The 23,342-nt window shown below is 38.1% G+C and overlaps 1 protein-coding gene across 2 annotated transcripts in view; it reads right to left on the minus strand.

The window, feature by feature from the left end:
• The window catches only part of EDIL3 (EGF like repeats and discoidin domains 3), a 450,361-nt gene extending 427,424 nt beyond the window's left edge, over nt 1-22,937 (minus strand). Inside the window, exon 1 of one of the 2 annotated variants that reach the window (XM_065919096.1) lies at nt 22,424-22,937. In XM_065919096.1, coding sequence (XP_065775168.1) covers nt 22,424-22,490 — 67 coding nt within the window. In that variant the 5' untranslated portion in view covers nt 22,491-22,937. The remainder of the gene's footprint in view (nt 1-22,423) is intronic. The other variant, XM_065919097.1, reaches the window with a different exon arrangement.
• Nucleotides 22,938-23,342: the final 405 nt, after the last annotated feature.

A 23,342-nucleotide genomic window follows, 5' to 3' on the forward strand; every position in this document is an offset into this window, starting at 1 on the left:
GGAAATACACCTAGCCTTCTCTAATTATCTGATACATCTTCCCTTCTCCTTAGACCCTAAGTGGGGCAGTTTTCTCTAATCATATGTAGGGCATTAGGTCACAGAAAAGTGTTGCTGATAATCATAAATATCTATAATAATGTGATGTGAGCAAACTCTGAAAGAGCATAAAGTTCCCTTTTGAAATTGCTTTCACATATGGTACTGTAATATACTGAAGAACCTAAACAGTGGTAGTTTGGGGGTCAATTAAGGTTATATACATTTTCTAGAGGTAAAACCTCTCTCGATATCAAACCTAGTAAACTAGTTAGAGCTGAGTTTGGGGACCGCAGTGAATTATTGCATAAAAAAAGATGGTCCTCATTTTACCCTATGGCTTTAAAGGCAATTTCTAAAGGAGTTTAAGATACTATTTGAATAACTATGGCATCATTTGGAAAAAAGGAAGAAACATCTCGGGGTGATTACCTTGAAGGAAAGTGCTCATCTAGGTATGAGAATTTGGGTTTATAAAGAACTGCCATTTTAAGGTTTCTGCTGCTCTGCCCCGTAAAGTTAACATTTTACATTTTTTAGCTTGTGATATCAGTCCAAGATGACTCAAATATGAAGAATAAAATTTTTGTCAATCATTTGATTAAGATATTACCAGGCATGTCTGCCTTTATATCATTATCATAAAATGTGCAAGGAGGCTATACTCAACACAGCAAGAATTTGGATAAATGTCCTCTCCCATGCCCAACTTTTACCCAGAATTTGATCACATAAGAATTTAAACAGATATATGATGTGACACACTGCTAATCATTAAACTTAAAAGATGGAGAAGGAAATTGCAACCCACTCTAGTACTCTTGCTTAGAAAATCTCATGGTCAGAGGAGCCTGGCGGGCGACAGTCCACGGGGTCACAAAGAGTCAGACACAAGAGCAGCTGATGAACAATGGCACTCAGTTAAGTGGCTCAGGCATACTCTGGTTGCAATTTTAAACATGTTCGTAATCCCCTAAGAACTTGGAAAACTGAAAAATAAAATTGCCAACTGCTGGTTATATTAAAAAATCCCAACGGATAGAAAAGGGGCTTCCCTGGTGACTCAGACAGTGAAGAATCTGCCTGCAAGGCAGGAGACCCTGGCTCAATATCTAGGTCAGGAAGATCCCCTGGAGAAGGGAATGGCTACCCACTCCAGTATTCTTGCCTGGAGAATCCCATGGACAGAGAAGCCTGGGAGGCTGCAGTCCATGAGGTCACAAAGACTCAGACATGCTTGAGAGATTAACACTTATACTTGCAGCAGAGAGAAAAGACTGACTTTCCAGGACAGCAGCAGTCAACACGGACATAATGCAATGTACAATCATCCAAAGAAAGAATGTCAGAGTGAGCTGGTAGATCAACAGGACTGGGAGAAAGAGGTTATTCAGCAGTTAGAGCATCCAGACTTGAGAGATAGAGGCTAACCTTGGCTAACCGTGGCACTGTCCATCCAAGCACTGACCAGGAGAATACAACACAGACAGTGGGACAGGGGTGTCTCTGCTGTGGTCGGATCATCTTAGGCTCAGGCTGTTAAACATTCAAGTTGTTCAACTAACTCCTCTTTTCTAAATCCCCAATAAATAAGAAGCAAATGGCAAGAAGTCCCCTGTATCTTTTTGTATCCTCAGTGATTATAATTACGATTATGGAATTAAAATTTTATACTCTGATATAATGGTTTTAAAAATTATATGTATTTTCACCTTGCTTATAGTTTCCTTTGCTGTGCAAAAGCTTTTAAGTTTAATTAGGTCCCATTTGTTTATTTTTGCTTTTATTTCCAATATTCTGGGAGGTGGGTCATAGAGGACCCTGCTGTGATTTATGTCGGAGAGTGTTTTGCCTATGTTCTCCTCTAGGAGTATTATAGTTTCTGGTCTTACATTTAGATCTTTAACCCATTTTGAGTTTATTTTTGCGTACGGTGTTAGAAAGTGTTCTAGTTTCATTCTTTTACAAGTGGTTGACCAGTTTTCCCAGCACCACTTGTTAAAGAAGTTGTCTTTTTTCCATTGTATATCCTTGCCTCCTTTGTCGAAGACAAGATATCTATAGGTTCATGGATTTATCTCTGGGCTTTCTATTCTGTTCCACTGATCTATATTTCTGTCTTTGTGCCAGTACCATACTGTCTTGAAGACTGTGGCTTTGTAGTATAATCTGAAGTCAGGCAGGTTGGTGCACTGGGAAGACCCAGAGGAATCGGGTGGAAAGGGAGGTGGGAGGGGGGATCGGGATGGGGAATACTTGTAAATCCATGGCTGATTCATGTCAATGTATGACAAAACCCACTACAATGTTGTAAAGTTATTAGCCTCCAACTAATAAAAATAAATAAAAAATAAATAAAAATTATATGTACACCTATGAAATGAATCTATTCTCAGAGCAGTGACCAAATCATGTTTCTATGACTGAAACACCACTATTACTACTATCTAAGCCAGTTTTATAAAAGGCAGAGGAACCAGAGATCAAATTGCCAACATTCACTGGATCATGAAAAAAGCAAGAGAGTTCCAGAAAAACATCTATTTCTGCTTTACTGACTATGCCAAAACCTTTGACTGTGTGGATCACAATAAACTGTGGAACATTCTGAAAGAGATGGAATACCAGACTACCTGACCTGCCTCTTGAGAAACCTTTACACAGGTCAGGAAGCAACAGGTAGAACTGAACATGGAAAACAGACTGGTTCCAAATAGGAAAAGGAGTATGTCAAGGCTGTATATTGTCACCCTACTTATTTAACTTATATGAAGAATACATCATGAGAAACGCTGGGCTGGAGGAAGCACAAGCTGGAATCAAGATTGCCAAGAAGAAATATCAATAACCTCAGACATGCATGTGACACCACCCTTACGGCAGAAAGTGAAGAAGAACTAAAGAGCTTCTTGATGAAAGTGAAAGAGGAGACTGAAAAGGTTGGTTTAAAGCTCAACATTCAGAAAACAAGATCATGGTATCCGGCCGCATCACTTGATGGCAAATAGATGGGGAAACAGTGGAAACAGTGTCAGACTTTATTTTTCTGGGCTCCAAAATCACTGCAGATGGTGATTGCAGCCACGAAATTAAAAGACTCTTACTCCTTGGAAGGAAAGTTATGACCAACCTAAACAGCATATTAAAAAGCAGAGACATTACTTTGTCAACAAAGTCCCGTCTAGTCAAGGCTATGGTTTTTCCAGTGGTCATGTATGGATGTGAGAATTGGACTATAAAGAAACCTGAGCACCGAAGAATGGATGCTTTTGAACTGTGGTGTTGGAGAAGACTCTTGAGAGACCCTTGGACTGCAGGGAGATCCAACCAGTCCATCCTAAAGGAGATCAGTCCTGGGTGTTCATTGGAAGGACTGATGTTGAAGCTGAAACTCCAATACTTTGGCCACCTGATGCAAAGAGCTGACTCATTTGAAAAGATCCTAATGCTGGGAAAGATTGAGGGCAGGAGGAGAAGGGGACGACAGAGGATGAGATGGTTGGATGGCATCACTGACTCAATGGACATGGGTCTGGGTGGACTCTGGGAGTTGGTGATGGACAGGGAGGCCAGGAGTGCTGCAGTTCATGTGGTCACAAAGAATCGGACACGACTGAGTAACTGAACTGAACTAAAGCCTGAATGAACACCGAGTCAAAGCAACTCAAGACCCGGGCGAGTTGAAGATTCACATGTCACATAAGAGGTAAAATCATATAAACTGAATTGAAAGGGAAGGGAAGGCAATATGAGGGTTAATAGAGTGAAAAGGCGAGATTTTATAAGGTCAAAGAACAGGTGTTACAGGTGTAACTGAGTAATTCAGACTCTTAATTGCTTTCCAACAGTTTGGACCCTACAGAAATGTGTGAGAAACTATAGGAACAACTATTTGTACAACCTTCCCTGAATTCAATTATTTTAGTAGGAACCCTGCTAATTTACTTACAACTGAAGTTTGATAAATTAAAGCCAAGGTGTTTGAAGCCTGGGAATAAATTCACTGCCCTCAAAAGTATCTCTTAATGTGAAGTGAGTAGATAAATCGAATGCCCTTTATCAGTCATTTCCTATTAAATTAGTAAAGAAGGAATAAGCAATGCCATCCCTTGTGTAGGTTATAACCTCCAGAATCATAATTACCTAAATGAGAACCTCAGTAAACACTGAAAGGAAAAGATACCTTAACAAATTTCAAAGCAGGGCTTGGTAAAGATCTGAGGAATTTTATCACAGATCCACACAGCAAAAGGTAGTCTTTTAAAAAAAATTTTATTTCACTGTACCCATATATGGTATATCTGAATCATGGGAGGAGACTGGATATAAATCCCCTTCTAATAATGGCCTCTCAAGCAAGAAGAATGCAATCCCTTTTCCAATAACTCAGTCTAGCATTTAATTATCATATAGAGCAACAAAGAATTTACTTGGGGAGTGGCTTACAGTTATATAACAAGATTGTTCTAGGAATATTTTTTTTCATAAAATGTTCTAGATGCCATATTAACATATAAAGTATTTTCAAATGTGCTGGAAAAGTGACAACAGTGAGGAACTCAAAACCATGTATCTTGCCTTTCAGTATAGCTTTGGTCCACTTTCCTAAGTCAGTTCTGCAAAACAGATGGTGATAGAAAAGACAGACAGTTGATGGGTTTTGCTTAAGTTGTTTCAAAGAAAATCACATTAGTTTGGACTTGGCTCAAGAGATTCAGTCAAAGCAAAAGCTTTCTGGTGATAACACCCCTCTAGCACAAGGTCATCAACACACACAGACACAATTTTAAAACTTCTAAAGCAGGATGAAGCCTCTGCACAACAGCTTCCTGCCTTGGGAACCTGACTATTCTGTATAAAGCTATAAATAACTAAAACTACCATTATCTTTCTAAATAGAAGAAGCACTTACTTAACCAAGGTGGCCAAAGTGCAATCTTTATTTCTAGGAGAATAAAATTATCACAGGTACTCTCACCTTCTCTGATGTCATCAACTATTCAGTGTTTTAAAGGTTTTGTTTTTTGAGCTTTAAACTGGTGTAATGCTATGAATCTCAGTTTATTTTTCTGGAAATTTGCATATTTATATACTTTAGTTTTAAAAAAGACTTCATTATTGGGAAGGCTGGTTTTTCTCCCAACAGCGCAGTCATGTTATACAAGTATTAACAAAATGGTTTTCAATTTGTCTATACAGTATATTCTATGTGCAAAGTGCTTTTGTAAGTACTGTGAAGCTTACTATGGTGCTGAATGAGTTCCACTTTTAATACTTAATTTCCATTTTAAAACAAAGTAAGCATGAGTCATCAATGTAAAAATGCTTTCTATTTTATAAAACCTTACAACAGTAAAAGGAATGAGTCCTTTTGTTAAATATGGATCCACACAGATATATGAATGAACAAATAAAACATTGTAATTGGTTGGAAGATATAATATTGTAATATGTCCCTTCTTGTCAAGGCAATCTACAAATTTAATGCAATTTTAATCAAAATCCCAGCAAGCTTTTTTTAAGAAATTGACAATCCTAAAATTTAGATATAAAGTAAATTTAGAAGAATTACATAAATTCAAGCCTTACTATATAGCTAAAGTAATCAAGGCAATCAGGTAGTGATGTAAAGATAAAGAAATTGAAGACACAGAATAGACACAGCTAATGCACCAAGTCAATTCAAAGGAGAAAGCAGTCTTTCCAACAAATTAAGATAATTGATCTCTTCAATCTATACCTCCTGATACATATAAAAATTAACTTAAGAAGGATAATAATCCTAAATATAAAAATCAGAAATATGAGATTTCGAGAGGGAAAAAATAAAACAATATATTTGTGACACTTGACCAAGCAAAGACCTTTTAGAATATTAGAAACACTCTAAAATAAAAATGTTGATAAAGTGCACTTCATCAAAATCAGTAAGTTCTACATCAAGAACTATTAAGAAATGACTATGAAGTCACAGGCTAAGAAAAAACATCTGAGATATATATTTATCTTGCAAAGTAATCATATCAAGGATATATACAGAACTTCTACAGATCAACTTTAAAATTCCCAAACAACAACAAAAAGTAGTATTTGCAAAATACTGGACAGTTTGCAAAAGATATATGAATGTTACGAAACTCGTATGTCTTCAAATCCTAACTCATTAAGAAATGCAAATTTAAAATGTAGTGAGATACTATTTCATATCAACTAGAATAGCTACAATCAAAAGAATAATACAGTTGACCCTTGAACAGCAGGAGTTTAAACTGTGAGGGTCACTTTTAGGTGGAGAGTTAATGACTCTAAACCTTTCATTGTTCGTCAACTGTAGAACAAATTTTGGTAAGGACATGGGAATAATTGGACCCTTCACACATATGGGAGAGCAAAATGATATAAACACTTTAGAGATCTGTCAAGTAGGTTTTCATGAAGTTAAACATATTAGCCTATGACTCAACAATTCTATTCCTAGGTATTCATCCAAGAGAAATGAAATTCATGTCTATAAAAAAAGTGTATAATATTTTCAGATTACCTTATGCATAATAGCTAAAAACAGCAAACAACTCAATTGTCCAACAACTAAAGAACAAATTGTGCTATAAATGTATGAAATATTCAAGAAAAAGAAGGACTTCCTCTCTCTCTCTCTCAGTCACTCTCTCTTTCTCTCCTAACAACGGTTTGAAGTCCCAAATCAGACAAAGTTAATCTATGGTGACAGAAATAAAATATAGATGTTGGAGAGAGGCAGGTAAGGATGGAATTTGGTTGGACATAGAGCATGGGAGAATTTCCTAGGATTATGGAAACAGTCTATATCATGTTTTAGTTAGTGATTAAATGGGCACATACTATTTTGAAAATTCACTGAACCAGACACTTCAGGTTGTTATGCTTTTTTGCATATCAAAATGCCTCTAAAATTTATAGTACCTTTCTGGTGACTCGTATGGTAAAGAATCTGCCTGCAATGCGAGAGACCTGGGTTAGATCCCTGGGTCAGAAGATTCCTGCAGAAGGAAATGGCTACCCACTCCAGTATTCTTGCCTGAAGAATCTCATGGACAGAAGAGCCTGGTGGGCTACAGTCCATGGGGTCACAAAGAGTTAGACATGTCTGAGCAACTAACACTTAAACACTGTTACTGCAAATATATCAGCAATTTTCATAAACCCTAAGAACCAACATGACCATCCCAACATAATAAGTCTAATAACCTAAACTGGAAGTCACAAATACTCTGGTTATACAAGAGTTTTCTGTGTGTTGCTCCATAGCAGCAGGTCTGAGTAACAACATCCTACAATAACAAGCCTATGTAGATACATAACAAAATGAACTTAATGTAGGATATATATATAAGCCAACTTCCCAAGTGAGCAGTAATGCCAAAAGAATTAAGCATTAACTATAAACATGTATTAGTGGGTTTCCTGGAGTGGCTTCCATTTAATTTCTGGATTATTAGCTTTAAAAGCATATATCAATAATACCTTGTTGCTTTACTACATACCATGATTATTACTCCAACAAAAGAAACAACAGTGTTTAAATTCCTGGAGAGCAACCAAATTATTCATCAATTCATTTTACTTTAATTTCCTTTTGTATGAGTCAGGGAACCAGTGAACCATGTGAATAAACTCTAAATTGTTAAATTGTATCTTCCTCAGAGTTAGTATTTTCCCATGACTTCTGGAAAAAGAAAGGGTTGATCCAAGCTACACCTAATAAACGTTACGGAGTGATGGTTTATATTCCTCATATTGCCAAATGACATAAATAGTAAGTTTTCTACAATGCAGTTACATATTAAAATGTATACTTTAAGAAATGCAAATTTAAATGTAGTGAGATACTATTTCATATCTCATAAATGAGTCCAAGAAGTCATCGTTAAACTTTGCATGCTCCAGTTGCCTGGGCTAAGCTTTGCTCTTAATAACTGCTCTCAAAAACAATTGATCCTGGAAGAGTTCTTCATGCCTCTTCCTATCCCAAAGTCAATTGACTGAATTTACAACACAGTCCCAATTAAAGTTATATCAGCAATCTGAAAACTCCAACCCTAGATTGGTAAACTATGAAGCTGCTGTAATAACATTTAATATTTCAAAATAGTCTTGAATTATGAAGAACACAAAACTAAATAATCTACTTAAAATAATAAAGAAATGTTACTGCAAACTGATCTATACCACTTGCCAAAGAATATTCAGAAATTATGTCTAGCAACAATTTTGCTTATTTTTGTTTTCCTATTTGTAAAATTGACTTCTGGATATATTTTAAAGTAATCACCATGTGAACTCTACTATGAACTAAAGAAGTCATTCATTAGGGCTTTTATTCTTCTAGCTTATTTAATACTTTCCTTTATAATGAAGGATTAAAAGTTTACATACATATAATAAACATTTACAGTTACTGGGGGAAAATTCCAATAATGTGATTGTACTTTTGTATCGAAATCTAAGTTAATTCTTGTATTGAAAAGTATAATCAATAAACTGTTAATTCAAAAATAAGCTGAGGTTTATGATCCATATATAATTTTGAAAATGAGCCTTTTTAAAAGCAAAATAAAGCATATTTCCTTAATAAAACAATTTAATAACACTAGCTAAAATATTTTAAATAGTGTCACTACTACTATTCTTAAGGAAATTTTTATTAAGCTATTTTTGTGGTCTGGCATTAGGACTGGAAGAAGTTGAAGTTTTAGGTAGCAAAACACAGCAGAAGAAAAGATGACCCTGATTCCTTTGGAGGTGGCAATTTTGTCAGGAGGGTGAGAGAATTATGTAACTTTTTAGTTCTCTGCATCTGCATGAACAAAACAGAATTTTTGCAAACATTTCAATGCTATATATGTGAATAAATTAGAAAATATTGTACTCAAAAAACAAGTCAGACAGCCTAGTATGTGAGTTATGTCAAAACTTCAAGAAACAGAAAATTCCTATAGAACACTTAAAGTGCTCCACCAGACAGAAGTCTCCCTTAATTCTGCATATCTACTAGTGCCCCAAAACCAAGCTTGATAAATACAGCTCAAAATATAACTTATAAAAATAGAAGTAAACATCCCAACTAAAATATTACTAGACCATATTCAGATATACTTCTAAATATTATACACAGTGGCACAAACATATTACAAAGCTACAATAACTAAAATCATGTGCCACTGTCACATTAATGGAGAAGCAACCCAGTAAATATGTCTCTGAACTGATGCAAATATATACTATCATTTAATATAATACATGCTTCATTTTCCAACAGCTGTTTTAAGTCATGTTGGAACACATAGATAACTGTTGGTGGGGAAAACAAATGGCAATTCATACACATTTAAATATGATAACAAAAGCAGAATTCATAAAGGAAAATAAAATGTATTTTACAAGATAAACTTGCTTTAACTTTTGCATAATAAACATAATAAAGACAGATGAAACTTGAGATGATACTTGCAACATATAAGTCACTTCTTTAATATCTTTGAAGTCAGGCTTGACATAAACACCCTACATAAAAATGAAATTCACTGTTGAAATACGTACCATCTCCTTTTAACCACCAAGACAATTTCCTTAGCTGATTCTCTGTTTCTCTCCATTAGAACATAAGCTCTAGTGAACAGGAATTTTTGTTCAGTCTGTAATTCCAACACCCAGAACAGTTCTTGGTATCCACCGCTACTCAATAAAGTTACTGAATAAGTTATAAAACTAGTAGTTTGATATTTATTTAAATGTCTCTAAATATACACTAAATTGTTGCCATTAAAACTTTTCTTCAATGAACATATACTTTTAAGTTCAAAAATAATTAAAATTTCAAAACCAAGATAAGGAGTTAACTGCCCCTCAATAAACAAACAAAAACAGCCAAAGTTTCTTTCGTATCACATAAAAAGGAGCAAAGCAATAGATTTTATAAATTTTATTCTACATAATCCTTTGCCATTATATCTTTTATAGACATATATGTCATTTTCAGAGCTTTGAGACTGGCAGTGGAAATCACACAATTCCTGGGGTCACAAGCCTACAAACTGTTCCAGAACCACTGAGGCATTTAAGAGAGGCAGAAGTAGAGTTGCCCGAAGATGAATAAAGAGCAGTTTGCGGTGACATAAAGATTGTCATGACACAAGCAACTCTAAACAGAGCTATTTCAGAGGCTCTGGGCTCCTGGGCAGACACAGCACCCAGGCTGTCTTTTCCTCTCTGCCAAGTACATCTGGGTTCACAGGTGTCACTGTGTGGTGGGATGAGGAGAAGGAGACAGGTTTGGAGGAAAGTCATTGCTGGTAGAGCTCATGGGAGTGATCGCCAGGATGCTGGGTGGGCAATCAGCAGATGAAAGGGCTACCTGCGGCTCCTTCACCTGACAAGCAAAAACACAAGTGTTTTGCCTTTGTTGCACATACTTTTCTTGACAACTTTCGATATTAAAATGACAGTCTGAAGCTTACTATCTTCCATATTCAATGACTAGGCTATTGCAATTTGATAATTTAAGGTAAAACCCAAATCTTGATTTTAAAGTGTTTATAAGTTAGACAGCTGTGGAAACAAGTAGGTAATTTATTTAGTCAGCTCTCAGCGTTTGCCACTACTTACATATTTATTGCTTTCTAAGAATGTATCACTTGTGTCACAAATCACACGTCACTGCATCCGTGCGTCAAGTAGATAAGAATTTATTAAATGAGCTAATGGGTCTATCAAAGGAACACTTTTTTTTTTTAAACCAGTGAAAGATTTATATATGAGCAGCATTGTTTTTCATCCATATTTTTCACTCATTCATGTACTCCATTCAGGCAACAAATATTGAGTACCTACTCTATACAAGGCATCATGTTTGCAGGTGGATATACACATTAATAGCTTCCCTAGTGGCTCAGATGGTAAAGAGTCTGCCTGCAGTGTGGGAGACCCCAGGTTCGATTCCTGGGTCGGGACGATCCCCTGGAAAAGGAAATGACAAACTACTCCAGTATTCTTGCCTGGAAAATCCCATGGATGGAGGGGCCTGGCAGGCTACAGCCCAAGTGGTCCCAAAGGGTCAGACACGACTAAGCGACTTCAGTTTCACTTTTCATACACATTAATATTCTTCCACCCCCATGAAGCTTGCAAGAATACATTACAAATGCAAGAAAAACAAATAAGCTAACAAGCAAGTGATTATATAATATGATTTTTGAAAAATGCTATAGTTTCAGAAAAGATCAGATAATAGAAACTGACAGGAATATACTCTGTGTGTGTGTGTGTGTGTGCTGAAGCCTCAGTTACTTGGAAAAAGCTATCAGAAAGATTCTGTGAGGCTGTGCAATTTAAGCTGAGGAATGATCTGGAAACAGAAAATGGCAGCATACCAGAGGAGATAGTTAGAAATAAAAAAAGCAATAGGAAAAATACAAGAATAGAGATGGACGATGGTTTCAAGAAGATAATGAATACTTTACAGATCCAAAAATAAATACATATGCAAAAAAAGCTAAGGATGAAAATTTGTACATTGCATTATTATTTAGCTGATATGTACACGATATTAAAATAGCAATAAATAGCAGAATAATATAATTTGCAGGGAAGAAATCAGATTATTCTGAGATTCTGTGGGCAGAGAATGCATCATATAATAGTAATGATCATTATACTGAATACAGAATGAAGAAAAATACAAAGCAAAACTCCAGTGAAGGCTAACACAAAACAAAATTATGAAATAAAAAAGGCATAGATAAGTATTACTTGGAAAAAGACAGTCTGATAGAAAAACATAACAAGCAAAACAATCATATTTGTACAATTAAAAAGTACAGACTAATGTGGGTGGCATTATTTTAGAAAGCACATCCCTAGAATTCTCTTTTGAGACTTTGGCAAGCTTGTTGCATAAATATGTAGGCTACTTGGACAGATTCCAAATGAAACAACTAAAATGATGAAAGGAATGTATTACAAGGACAGATTAAAGGAAAAATATGTACGACTTTAGCATGTCAGAAACTCGAGAAGGAACATCATGGTTGACAAATATCTGAAACATGTAAATTTGAGAAAAAAAAAATTCTTTGTGCACAAGGTTGCACAATTATGAGCATGTTACAAAGAAGAAGAAGAAAAAAAAAATCTTCCCATAGTAATAATGCTGTTTTCCAGTAAAAACCATTTGGACAAATAATCCGAGATGGGCAAGGATTAAGGCACCAGGCAGACACAGACATTATACCCTGCAGCCTGAACTCTGCAGACCTCAAAATACGTAGAGGCCTGAAGAGGACAAAGTAGGTCAGGGCACAACTGCAGACATCTTCTTACCCAGCTGTGCTTTAAATTTAGAAGGGATCCTTCCTTGGATTTAAGGCTTTTTTCTGTAATTTTGCTAAAGTGAGAAGAGTCCTGGACTTGGGGCTACAGAACCTAGTTTTGAGTGCTTAACACTCAGATTAGAATTATTCTGTTTACATCTTTATCTGTCAATGGGGATTTTTGTGAGGCTTAAAGCAGTTGTTGCATATGAAAATATATTCCATGTGCTTAAAAGCATAGCTCTTAGTGAACATATCAATTATTTTAATGAGCTCAATGTGTCAAAAAGCGTAGGATGAAGACTGTCAACAAGCATGATGCCTAGGACTAGGCTATTACATTTGCCTTCCTGCTCAAGAGCAAATCATCTCTCCTCTGAGTGATTATTTACCTTGCAGCCCTCTTACATGGTTACCATTATCTCTCCCGTGGCTTCCAGACATGAGACGTGGCTTGGGTCCCTCAATGCATCTCATGGCTCCTCAATGCAACTTCCTAAACATCCTCCCATTCCTCTCAAACAACAGCAATAAAAACCTACCCAGTTTCGGTTTCCTGCCAAAGACCTCTATTCTCCAACACTACCCCCCATTACAGTCATCTCTTGATCTCTGTACCATATTCTCTCAATCCTTAAAGATTTGTGTCCCTGGTTCACTCTCTCTGTCTCCAAAATATTTCTCCTGGTATAACTTTTTTGGAATTTTGGTACCTACATAGATGATTTTTCCAAATGCTTTGACTCTTTTCCTTCAGAAATCTTGTCTTCTACTCTCCTTCAATCATAACTCCTATGGTCATACTCTCAAATCTACACTAATAATTATCAATAATTACAGTAGAATTACTGCAATCCCATGATCATCTTATTCCTCATATCATCACTTTTTATGTTTCTTACTCAGTCCCCTTTGGAACCACAGCTCAGCCTTTCAAATTTGCCAGGATTTTCAGGGGATCCTCTCACTTCTTGACAGAACTCCAGTTTTCTCATGGTCAGAGAGGGGAAAGGGACTTTGGAAATTACCTTAGTCTGAGATTTCATGAAACAAAAATGATGAAAGCATCTGGGCTGAAAAATTCCCAAATGGTTGAGTATCTCTTGAAATGAATAACCACAAAGTCTAGGCTGGAAAAGAAGAGAGATAAGAAGGGCTGAAAATGAGAACAATGATCAGAGTGAGTTTGGTGGGAATGAAGGACAAGGAGAAGTAAAGAGAGAGAAAATTCTAGGAAAAAATGGAATGTCTGAGAAATTTCAAGTTCTGTTAAATGAGCAAATCACATGATGCAAAAGTCTATTGAACAGCATTGCCAGCAGGTACCTAAAAATGGAGATGGGAATATTTAGTGCTGGGAACTTCTAGGAAGTTTAACACCAGAAGGTTAAGAGTCACAAGCTTATGAGGGGCAAATGATAGAGAAAAAGCCTTTGAGGAAGTTCAGGATGATGTCATGGTTAGTAATTGGATCCAAAAAGAAAAGGAAGTGTTATATACTGATGGAAAGGAAGTGCTAATGTTGTACTGAGAGGCAGTAAGAATAGTTTCTGAAAAAGCAAGTAGTATAACTCCTTCTTATCTTGTGAGTTTAAGAACAGAGGAAAAAACAAAAAATAAAAAACACCAACTATAATTACCTCGAGTGAAATGGGATAGCAGAAAAGAGTAAAAAAAAAAAAAAAATAAGTTGGAATCAGAACACACAGAATCAAGTTCAAACTCTATTATTGGCTGCCTGAATTACAAGACATGTTGAATGTAAGTGATGTGACTTTCTCAAACCTCACGTTCCTTATCCATTAAATGACATTAAGAATGTTCTGCTTATGTCCCCTAGAATAGATACAGGAAATGCTTATGAAATTTAAACTATTGTTTTATTATTATTATTTTAGGGCAATAAATATAAAAATAAATCATGAATGGTCCATTTCAACTATAAAATACTGTACATATGTACAGAACAAGATACTAACAAAGTGATCTCATATTGGATGATGTAATTTTCATTATTTTGTAAAATATTTAAAGTAAATACAATTCCAGTTCTAAAATGTGAATCATATTTTGGTTAAATAACTCAAAAGAAATCAGAAAATATAATTTTCTAGCTGATAGGGTTTGAGACCATTTGGTACTTTTGTTTGGCTACAATTTCTTAATGGGATTACACAAAAATAAAATTAAATGAGAATGGCATGTAAAGCAAATAAAATAACTTCATTAAACTGCAGAAATGAAAACCTAGTTAACCTCTAAAATCTCTATGTCCTACATTAAGTATCTGTTAACCTTTAAAATCATTTTGTCCTGCGTGACATATCTGAAAATTACAGGGAAATCATACTCTTACCATATCAAACTGAGCAACAATGGAGAAATGGAATCCTAGAAAACCAAGTAAATTATAAAAGTCAAGATGAAGTAAAACTGAATGGCAAGATTTTGAAGAAAATGCATTGTCAATCACTTCTCAACTTCTCTTTAATTCCTGTCTTCCCTATTCATATGCGTGATGCATTTTTCTGAAAGACATATTAACCCCTTCTGACCAAGTATACACCAACCTTTATTTCTGAAGATGAAAAGATGTACTGATGTTTTACCAAATAAAATTTGAAAATTTAAAAAATATTGTCCTAAGAAAGTAAACATAATTTGTCCCTTCCAAAATATCCACCAGTTAAACAGAAACTGGACATGATGTGTGTGTTCCACAAAAAAGAAAATTATTTAACAAAATATCTCCATGACATACAGGATGTGTGGCTTATTGAAATACAGCATAGCCCACTATTTAAGAAAACAGGCTCTAGATTTAAACTGGTTCTATTTCTAATGAGATACTTAGTAGATTGTTTATTTGAGAAATAATTTAACCTCTCTGCCTCTGTTTTCTCATTCGTATGTAAATAATAATACGACTCGCTTCATAGAATCCTTGTGAGAATCAAAGATGGTACTTAGAACATGGGAGCACATAACAAGTATTAAATAAATGTTAGATTTACTAACTATACTAAAGAAAATTATCAAATGTCCCTTGTTAATTTATCTAGCAAGATGTTTAAACAGACATGAAAGAAAAAAGATGAAGCAGCAAATAGGAAAGACAGTGTGGAGAATATTAGAGTTCAATTAATATTTGGAGCCAAACATGTGAGAAGAAAAGGGTATTAGAGATGTGAGCACAGATAAGACTGGTGCCTATAAACGGGAGACTGCTGCTCTACACTCCTGGGAGGGTTTTCGCAAAATATTTCCAATAAAAATATTCTTCAGTGTTCCCACTTGACTGTTCCAGTCTTCTCTGCTCAAGAGTCATGAGCCTGTTTGACTTGGGCTGTGTTCACATAATCTCCAGTGGCAGTAAAATGTAAATGGTCATCCTAACCTCAATACAAGAAGAGGATTATTGTGCATTCCCAAAATACATGCCTTTATCAAATACCAAGCATAAATTTAAAAGAATGCATGGTGTTCTGACCCATCTAGAGACTACTTTCAATCATACGCAAAACCATTTAACAAGAGATTAAAACTTAGGCCTCTCCATCTATGGACTGTTACACTATAGTAAATTATTTTTAAAGAGACTGATCAGTTTGATACAGACCTGTTTTAGAAAATGGAAAGAGTAAAGCTTAGCTCTAGAGTCAATTTTCTTTCTCCATAGTAACAATCACATTCAAAAGTGCTTTAGTACTTAAAAAGCCTTCACTTAAATTCTTGAACTTAAGTCCTCCATTCTACTTCATGCACTATTAAATCTTCTGTGGAACAAATCCTACATGGCTACTATCATCATAATAACCCATATGGTAAAACAGACAGCGGTACATTTTCTTCTAAAATATAACCAAATAATTGCAGGACATCTTATCTGCATTCTGATATCTACTTCTTTTCTACAAAATTGAGTCCTGTATTTGATAATTTGTGCCTTCATTCATTACTTTAGGAGAAATGCAATAAAATATATATATATATAAGAACATAATCTCTGAAATGATGGGAAACAAAGTTTCAAACCAGCATATTCTTCAGATATGTCTCTTTTACCTTTAAACAGGTTTTCAAGCTTAAACATTTTGGACAAAATCTCTTCAATAATCACACATCTCAGTGCCTTTGTTCGCCCCAAATGTTGAACATATGGGTAGGGAGTCTTTCCCTAGTATACAAGATCAGTATCTGCATCACTTAGGGCTATATTCTCTGACAGGGTAAAGCCTCTTGGCCTTTAGACTTAGCCCCTCCCCCATCCCAAATAAAAGTTCCTAGTTTCTTACACTGTAAGGAAACTCTGCTTTTACATATACTCTGTTCAATCTCCTCTTTGTCTAGTAGCTGCCATGTTTTTATTGCTCTGATTAAGCCTGACTTATTACCTCATATGCCTTTAATTTGGGGATTCGGTTTATAGTGAGCCTGGGAACCAAGAGAATAGACTCTTCTATATGATTTAAGGCAGAAATGCAATTATCTGTTTTAAGTGGTTAGGAGTTTCTGATGTTTTCTCCTAGGTTCTCAGCTCTGTGCTGCAACTAAAGCAAGAGACTTCTCTACAAGTGGGGTGGATAGAAACTATTAACTACTTGACAGTTTTCAGCAGGACACTCAGATTAAATCAATGCGTAAAATCCTGAATTGCTCCATAATTCAGATCCTAATTTATTTCCATTTATGTTTTAAACCTCAGGAGTTAGTAGTAGCAGCTTTACATTATCATTTTTTTATTTTTTTTTTTTGTTCCTCACAAGAAAGCAAACTGCAAATGTCACGATGTGTTGGAGATTTGCAACTTTTCAATGATGACAAATTTTTATACTGGATGCTGTGCCCTACTTGCTAACTAGCAAAGAAATGTTGGGAAAGGGGTTATTTGAGGTCTCTGTCACAGAAAGGATATACCACTGAAGACAGACTACTTGGCATGATATCAGTAACATCATAAAACAAAACTGAGAGAATTTGTATAATAGAAATGGTGCAATGGTGAATCTGTTTTAATACAGTTAAATACTGTATTACTGTTATTAAATACTGTATTACTGTTTAATACTGTTTTAAGGGTTATATCAGCAGATGCCAGAACCTACCTTTGAGGAAAGGTTATTCACTAAGGACCAATTAGAAATAAACAATGTCAAGTCACTGACAGATCCTGAAACACAATAACTGTCTGAAACAGATGATAATAAAACTTTATCATGTCATTTATTCTCTTTTGGCCACATGACTTATTTTGAAACTTGCATACACTTTAAGCATACAGGAAACATACACTTTAAAACTGTGACAAAAAGAATAGAATAAGTGGTAATCTCTTTCAGGACTATAGATCTGCACATATAAATAGTTGAATATACATCCACATAAATCAACAGAACAGCATTTCCATGTATAAAATTTACAGTGGATATGGAAAGTAAGCTTAAAAGTATTCCAAACATTTCAGTAATAATTGCTTTACTACAAGTGCCTCTTAGCTCTAAGTGCATTTCCTTGTAAGTTACTCAGGAAACCCCTGAAAAATAAAGGTTCAACCTTGACATATATTTATTTCTGTGAGGTCGTTAGAACCACTCTGCCTCCAAGTTAAAGTCCTGTGATACAAGCAATAGGCCCTTACAACTCACTTTCCCTCTCTTTCTCAGGGGAGCAATGAAAACTAATAAAATCAGTTTCACAGAAAGTAGAAAGTCACTTTATGTGGATTTGCAGATAAGCATTTATTCCTTTACTCCCCTCAACCTGCATCCCTCCTTTAAAAATATCTCCATTGATTATCCTGACACCTGCTGGCAAGGGCACAGTGCATCCCAGTCTACTTTTCTTAAACAATTCCCACAAAGCAGACTGTTTAGAGGTATTTTCAGTAGCAATTAAGTGGCTATGCATTCAGTTTAAGTACTTAATTTCTAGCATTATCATGTAGCCATGAGAAATTTTCAATAAACCATTTCACATAGCCAACTATTTAAGTTTTTATATACAAATACAGGTTTCTTTCATTAACCAAAAGATGGTAATCATTACAAAGGCTGTGACTTAAAAAACAAAAACATGCTAGACATCTTCCTTAAAACACAGATAAGAACTGAATAATAGGAACAGCTTGGCTTTGGTTTTATATGGTTTTTTAAAATATATTAAAGTCAGCTTGCAAACTATTTGGGGAATAAACTCGAACTCATATAAACTCACAGGAGTAAACTGATTAGCTATGAGAGAATCCATACAATTAATTACATATTTGCAAAATTTGCTGTTTCTCATCTGATTTGAATTGAGTTCTGAAACCCACATGTTTTTTGTGGGTTTCTTTATTTGGCAAGGAATATAATGAACTTACTACATCATAAATGATGCTCAAAGCTGTTTGCACCTGCAAGTATATTCAATAAACAACAAATATCAGAATTAACCCTCTTAGGCTTTAGGAAACTCTCAAATCAGTCAGGTTTTCACAACTGGGTACAAGTGATTAACATATACAGTCCATCCCATTATCAAAACCCTTCAAAAGAGGAAAAGTTTTAAAAATAAATTACCTAATTAACATTTTTATCTTTAATATCAGTGAAAATAAGAGTTTGACTACGAATTTAGAATCTAAAAATTGTCAAATTTGTACTTTGTCATGATTTTGAGTAACCAGGCTTCTTTAGTTTAGTCATATATATTTTAACCCTTTGCATTGTTATCATTTTCTGAGAAGGAAAAGTCATATATCTAGCATTAAAGGCAAGTTTTAGTAAAATGTTTATTAAAAATACCCTACATCCTGAATACACATTTTATATAAACACCGATAAGATATTTGAGAAAAATAAGAGTTTTAATTTTGAGAAGAGTTTAGAAGTAAAAGACATTTGCCTGGTTTTGAAGATTTTTGTAAGTTCAAAACCACAGAAGGGAGAATAGACCATTTCACTTTTGTAACCCTTAATTTGTAATTTTATGTGTCTTCTCCAAACCATATAAATGTAAAACAAAATGCATTTCATCTCTAAGAAAATATTTTAAAATAATCAGAAAAAAATTGTTTAGGATGGGGGTGGGGGGTGGGGTAATATATTCTGTATCATAGCAGAGGTCAAGGCTTTGTACTGGTGTCAAACTGTCACAGCAGGACACTTTATCTTCACTTAGTTATTATGTTTAGTTTAGTATTTCAAAATTATTTTTAAATGTTTCACTTAGAATCTGAAGTTAGCATTTAAAGTATAAAATTAATGAGTGTGTAAATCAGGTAATGAAGACACTAATGTGTAATAATTTTTTAAAGTACAGAAATAAATCTGTTATTTCAGCAAAGACACTGTTATAGTAATTCTAGAAGCATGGGTGTTTTTACTTGGAGTGAGATTTTTCAAGTACTAATTGATCCCCATGTAGAATTAACTAAAAATCACCACTGATTAAAAAAGGAAACGCAAGTGCCAATGATTCATAGTATTTAGGACACGTCTAGACATTTTTAGATAGTGCTATTTGCTTAAAGACTTCAGACACAAGCTGCAAGCACAGGGACAGATTGCATAAGATATCACGTGCTTGCTGCAACTGTATGCATGTATTGGATTTTTTAGAGCAACCCATAACGATGAATAATTTAAGAGTTAATAAAATATTCAATCTGACTGATCCATTGGTTTAATTTTAAAATAAAAATGACTAATACAAAGAAATACATGTCCTTATTAAATCTTAGTCATTAATGCACATAAATTGCAACCCACACAGGGAACCAATTCATAAAAGGTATACAATAGGCAAACTATGTCTGGGGAGGCGGAGTGGGGGCAGCACAAGGGAAATTCTCATGGTTAACACTGGCTTCAATAAGTTTGCTCAAAGTTTAATTGTTTGGAGCTGTCATGCAAGATGCACTCTGCCTTTTTGCAGGGCTAAGGGAGAATAAATTAGAGAGATGCAAGTGTAGCAAAAAGGGCTCAAGGAAAGCAGTCCATTTCTTTCCTACAGCCCTCTATCCCTTTCCCCCAGGTTGACAGGAATAAAGAGAAATCTACCAAAGAACGTGGAGTATACAGTGCCAAAGCATTGTCTAGGAGCCAGAAAGAGAGCCCAGGCGACATACGAAGGTTGGACTGCCTGGCAGAGTAAGCTGTTTAGGTGCAGAGCTGGGATACCGAGAGTCCGGTCTCATGATGCCCCAGGTCTCCTGCACCAGACCTAGGGAGGCAAGCGCGGCCCCAGACGCTAGACGCACTTTCTCCTCCTCCATCCACTCGGCCCTCCGCCTCCATGCGGGTGCCGGACTGACTGACGGTGGAGGCGATGTTGGCATGGAGTAGGTGCCCATGTGTGCCTGAGGGTGCGCTCTTCGGTTTGGGGTGGGAATGCAGGCAAGGAAGGAAGGTGGAGATGGCAGTGCCTGCTGTTTTCCCTTCCATTCCTGCTAAGGGATCAAAGTGCAGGAGGAATCCGGACGGGAAATGAGAGAAAGGAGAAATGTCGGTAGCAGGAGCACTGCCTTTTTCATATCGATGAGAGACTGCAGCGCAACTACAGAGCCATTACCATTCCTTAACCTTCAGTGGAGTGGCTGCCTCTGCCGGATAACTGGAAGGGCACATTGTAAACCAGCGAGGCACACACCTACACACGCCTACACGCTGGGGGAAAACAGCCACATTCTGGGGGAAGAAGGGAGGGAGCAGCGAAGCCCCCCTCCCCCAGGAAAGGCTCGACCTGGATAGCTACTAGCTGGGCATCGAGGGCATCTGGCCAGGAACACCCAGCTTCTTGGGCAAATTGTAGCCTAAGAGTTCACAATTCTCCTGTGAAACAGACGGACGGGTGCAGGGATAAATGGTGTAAAATATTCATGCAGTGTCTAATATCAAAGGGATCAGAGTCAATGCATGTTTTAATCCAGCTACCTTTTTGGAGAGGCACAGCATTTTAAACCCTGTACTGCACTCAGCTCTCCACTTGAAGCAGCCTGCGGACCGTTTCATTACCCAAAGAACCCTTAGAGGGGGCCGCCCGCATATGTGGGCGCAGAAGGGACTCAGGTCCACCTCCGACGTCCCACCCAGGGTCCCTGCTACTCCCCCTGACCCTTTCCAGGCAGCCAACTTCAACCCAAAGCTAGCGGAGATGGAGCCAGAACGACTTGTATTGACAAGCCATCCTTCCCAGGGACCTGGAAGCCGGCTACGCAACTCAGCAGGAGAGTCCTCAAAGTCTTGTATTTTATTTTATTTTTTTAACAGACTGGTTTATTTCATGCAAGTCGTGAAAACCACCACCAGACCAGCTCTTACAACTTTTCCGCTCTTGGGCGGGGGCGCCAGGGCTGTCTTGCTATGCACGATTCCTTATTACCAAGAGTTACGCTTATACCAGAAGGAAATGCTGAGCAAAGCTCGGGACCTTTGGGGTTACAGGAGAGGCGGGTTTCTGGGGTTTTTCTGTTACTGATGCAGCACGTCCAGGATGGGGAGACGGGAGCAAGCCGAACGGACTTGTCAGACCCGTCTCCACCGCACCCACGGCCCAAACTCCTAGCACCAGGTTCGGATTTGCAAATTGCTCAGCGTGGGCCTGGCAGTAAGAGCACCGCACCCTGGAGGTGGATAGCCGGGTGGTTCTCCAGCCTCTTCCCCTTTCAACTACTCCACGCCCGGGGCGAGCTAGCTTCTCTGGCTCCCCAGCGAAAGCCCCGCCTGGCGCCTGCATCTGGCATCACCTACAGGGCTGGGGAGGGCTTGCTTGGCGACCGTGAGCTGTGCAAAATTTCTCTCCCGCCTCCCCATCTTTCCTAGATCTCATCTGGGTACCCCACACCCCCTTCCCAGCTCAGCCCCACCAACACTCCGCTCTGACTTTGCAAAGCACTTTTTCTGGGCACCCAGGATAGGGTGCGCAGCCTCCTCCGGGCCGCCCACAGGGCTCGCCACTCCGGGCGCGCCCCCGGGACCGCCTCCAGCCCCCTTCGCGGGGTCTCCCAGGGGGACTCGCCTCCTGTCCTGCCGCCAGCCCCCGGCCCTTTGCCTCACCTCTGCAGAACTGAGGAACGCTGAGGCTGAGCCCAAGCAGGAGCCAAGCAGCTGCCGAGCGCTTCATGATCCCGTCTCTCGGACGTGACCCCGATGGTCAGGGGTCTTGGCGGAGGGTAGTGTCGCCGAGGTGGCACCGCAGGGCAGCAGCAGACCCCACCCCGACAGAGGATTCAAGAAGATGTCTTCTTCCCGCAGCGTCTCCCGAAACAAATTGTCGGAGAGAGCGAGAAAGAGGGGTGACCCAAGAGAGGAATGTTGCTTCCCCTTTCGCCTGCGCTCCGGTGGCGCCGGGAGGTGGGCGAGCTCCGAGGAGTGGCCGGCGGGCTCAGCCTCTGCGGCGGGTGGGGCGGGGCGCCGGGTCCCCCGCGCCCGCGGACCCGCAGACGGTGCGCTCGGCTCGGGTCTCTGCGGCCGGCGGCTGGGCTGCCGACTTGGAGAACAATGAAGCGTGAGCTGGCGGGGAGCGCGCGAGCCGGCGGTCGGGAGCGCACTGTGTACAAACAGAGGCGGCGTGCGTGCGAGCCTCAGCCTCGCAAGCGCCCGCCCGCCCAGCGCGCACCCCCACCCCCCCCTTCCTTCTTACTCCCTCCACCGGCCTCCCCCTCTTCGCCCCACGCCTCCTGTCTCTCTTTCTTCTTCTCTGTCTCAGAGGTGGCTCCTTCTGCTGGAAGAGATGAGGGAGACAACTGCAGCCACACCCTGGCACCTGCCGCCACCTCTGAAGTTCCTAACAGTGCCTGGACCTTCTGCATCCACGCCAGGGACTCCCCCGGTTATGGAGGTGCACACTCGGAGCCTGAGATGCCCCTGGTTTTCCAGCCTGGACTTTATAATGAACCACGTTAAGGAATCCCCTGAAGTCCCCGTTTGCAGTCTAGCCAGGAAAAGAAGTTAAGAGGTTTTGAAAAGTGGCTCT

Source organism: Muntiacus reevesi, chromosome 1, assembly GCF_963930625.1.
Source record: "Muntiacus reevesi chromosome 1, mMunRee1.1, whole genome shotgun sequence".
NCBI classification, from domain to species: domain Eukaryota; kingdom Metazoa; phylum Chordata; class Mammalia; order Artiodactyla; family Cervidae; genus Muntiacus; species Muntiacus reevesi.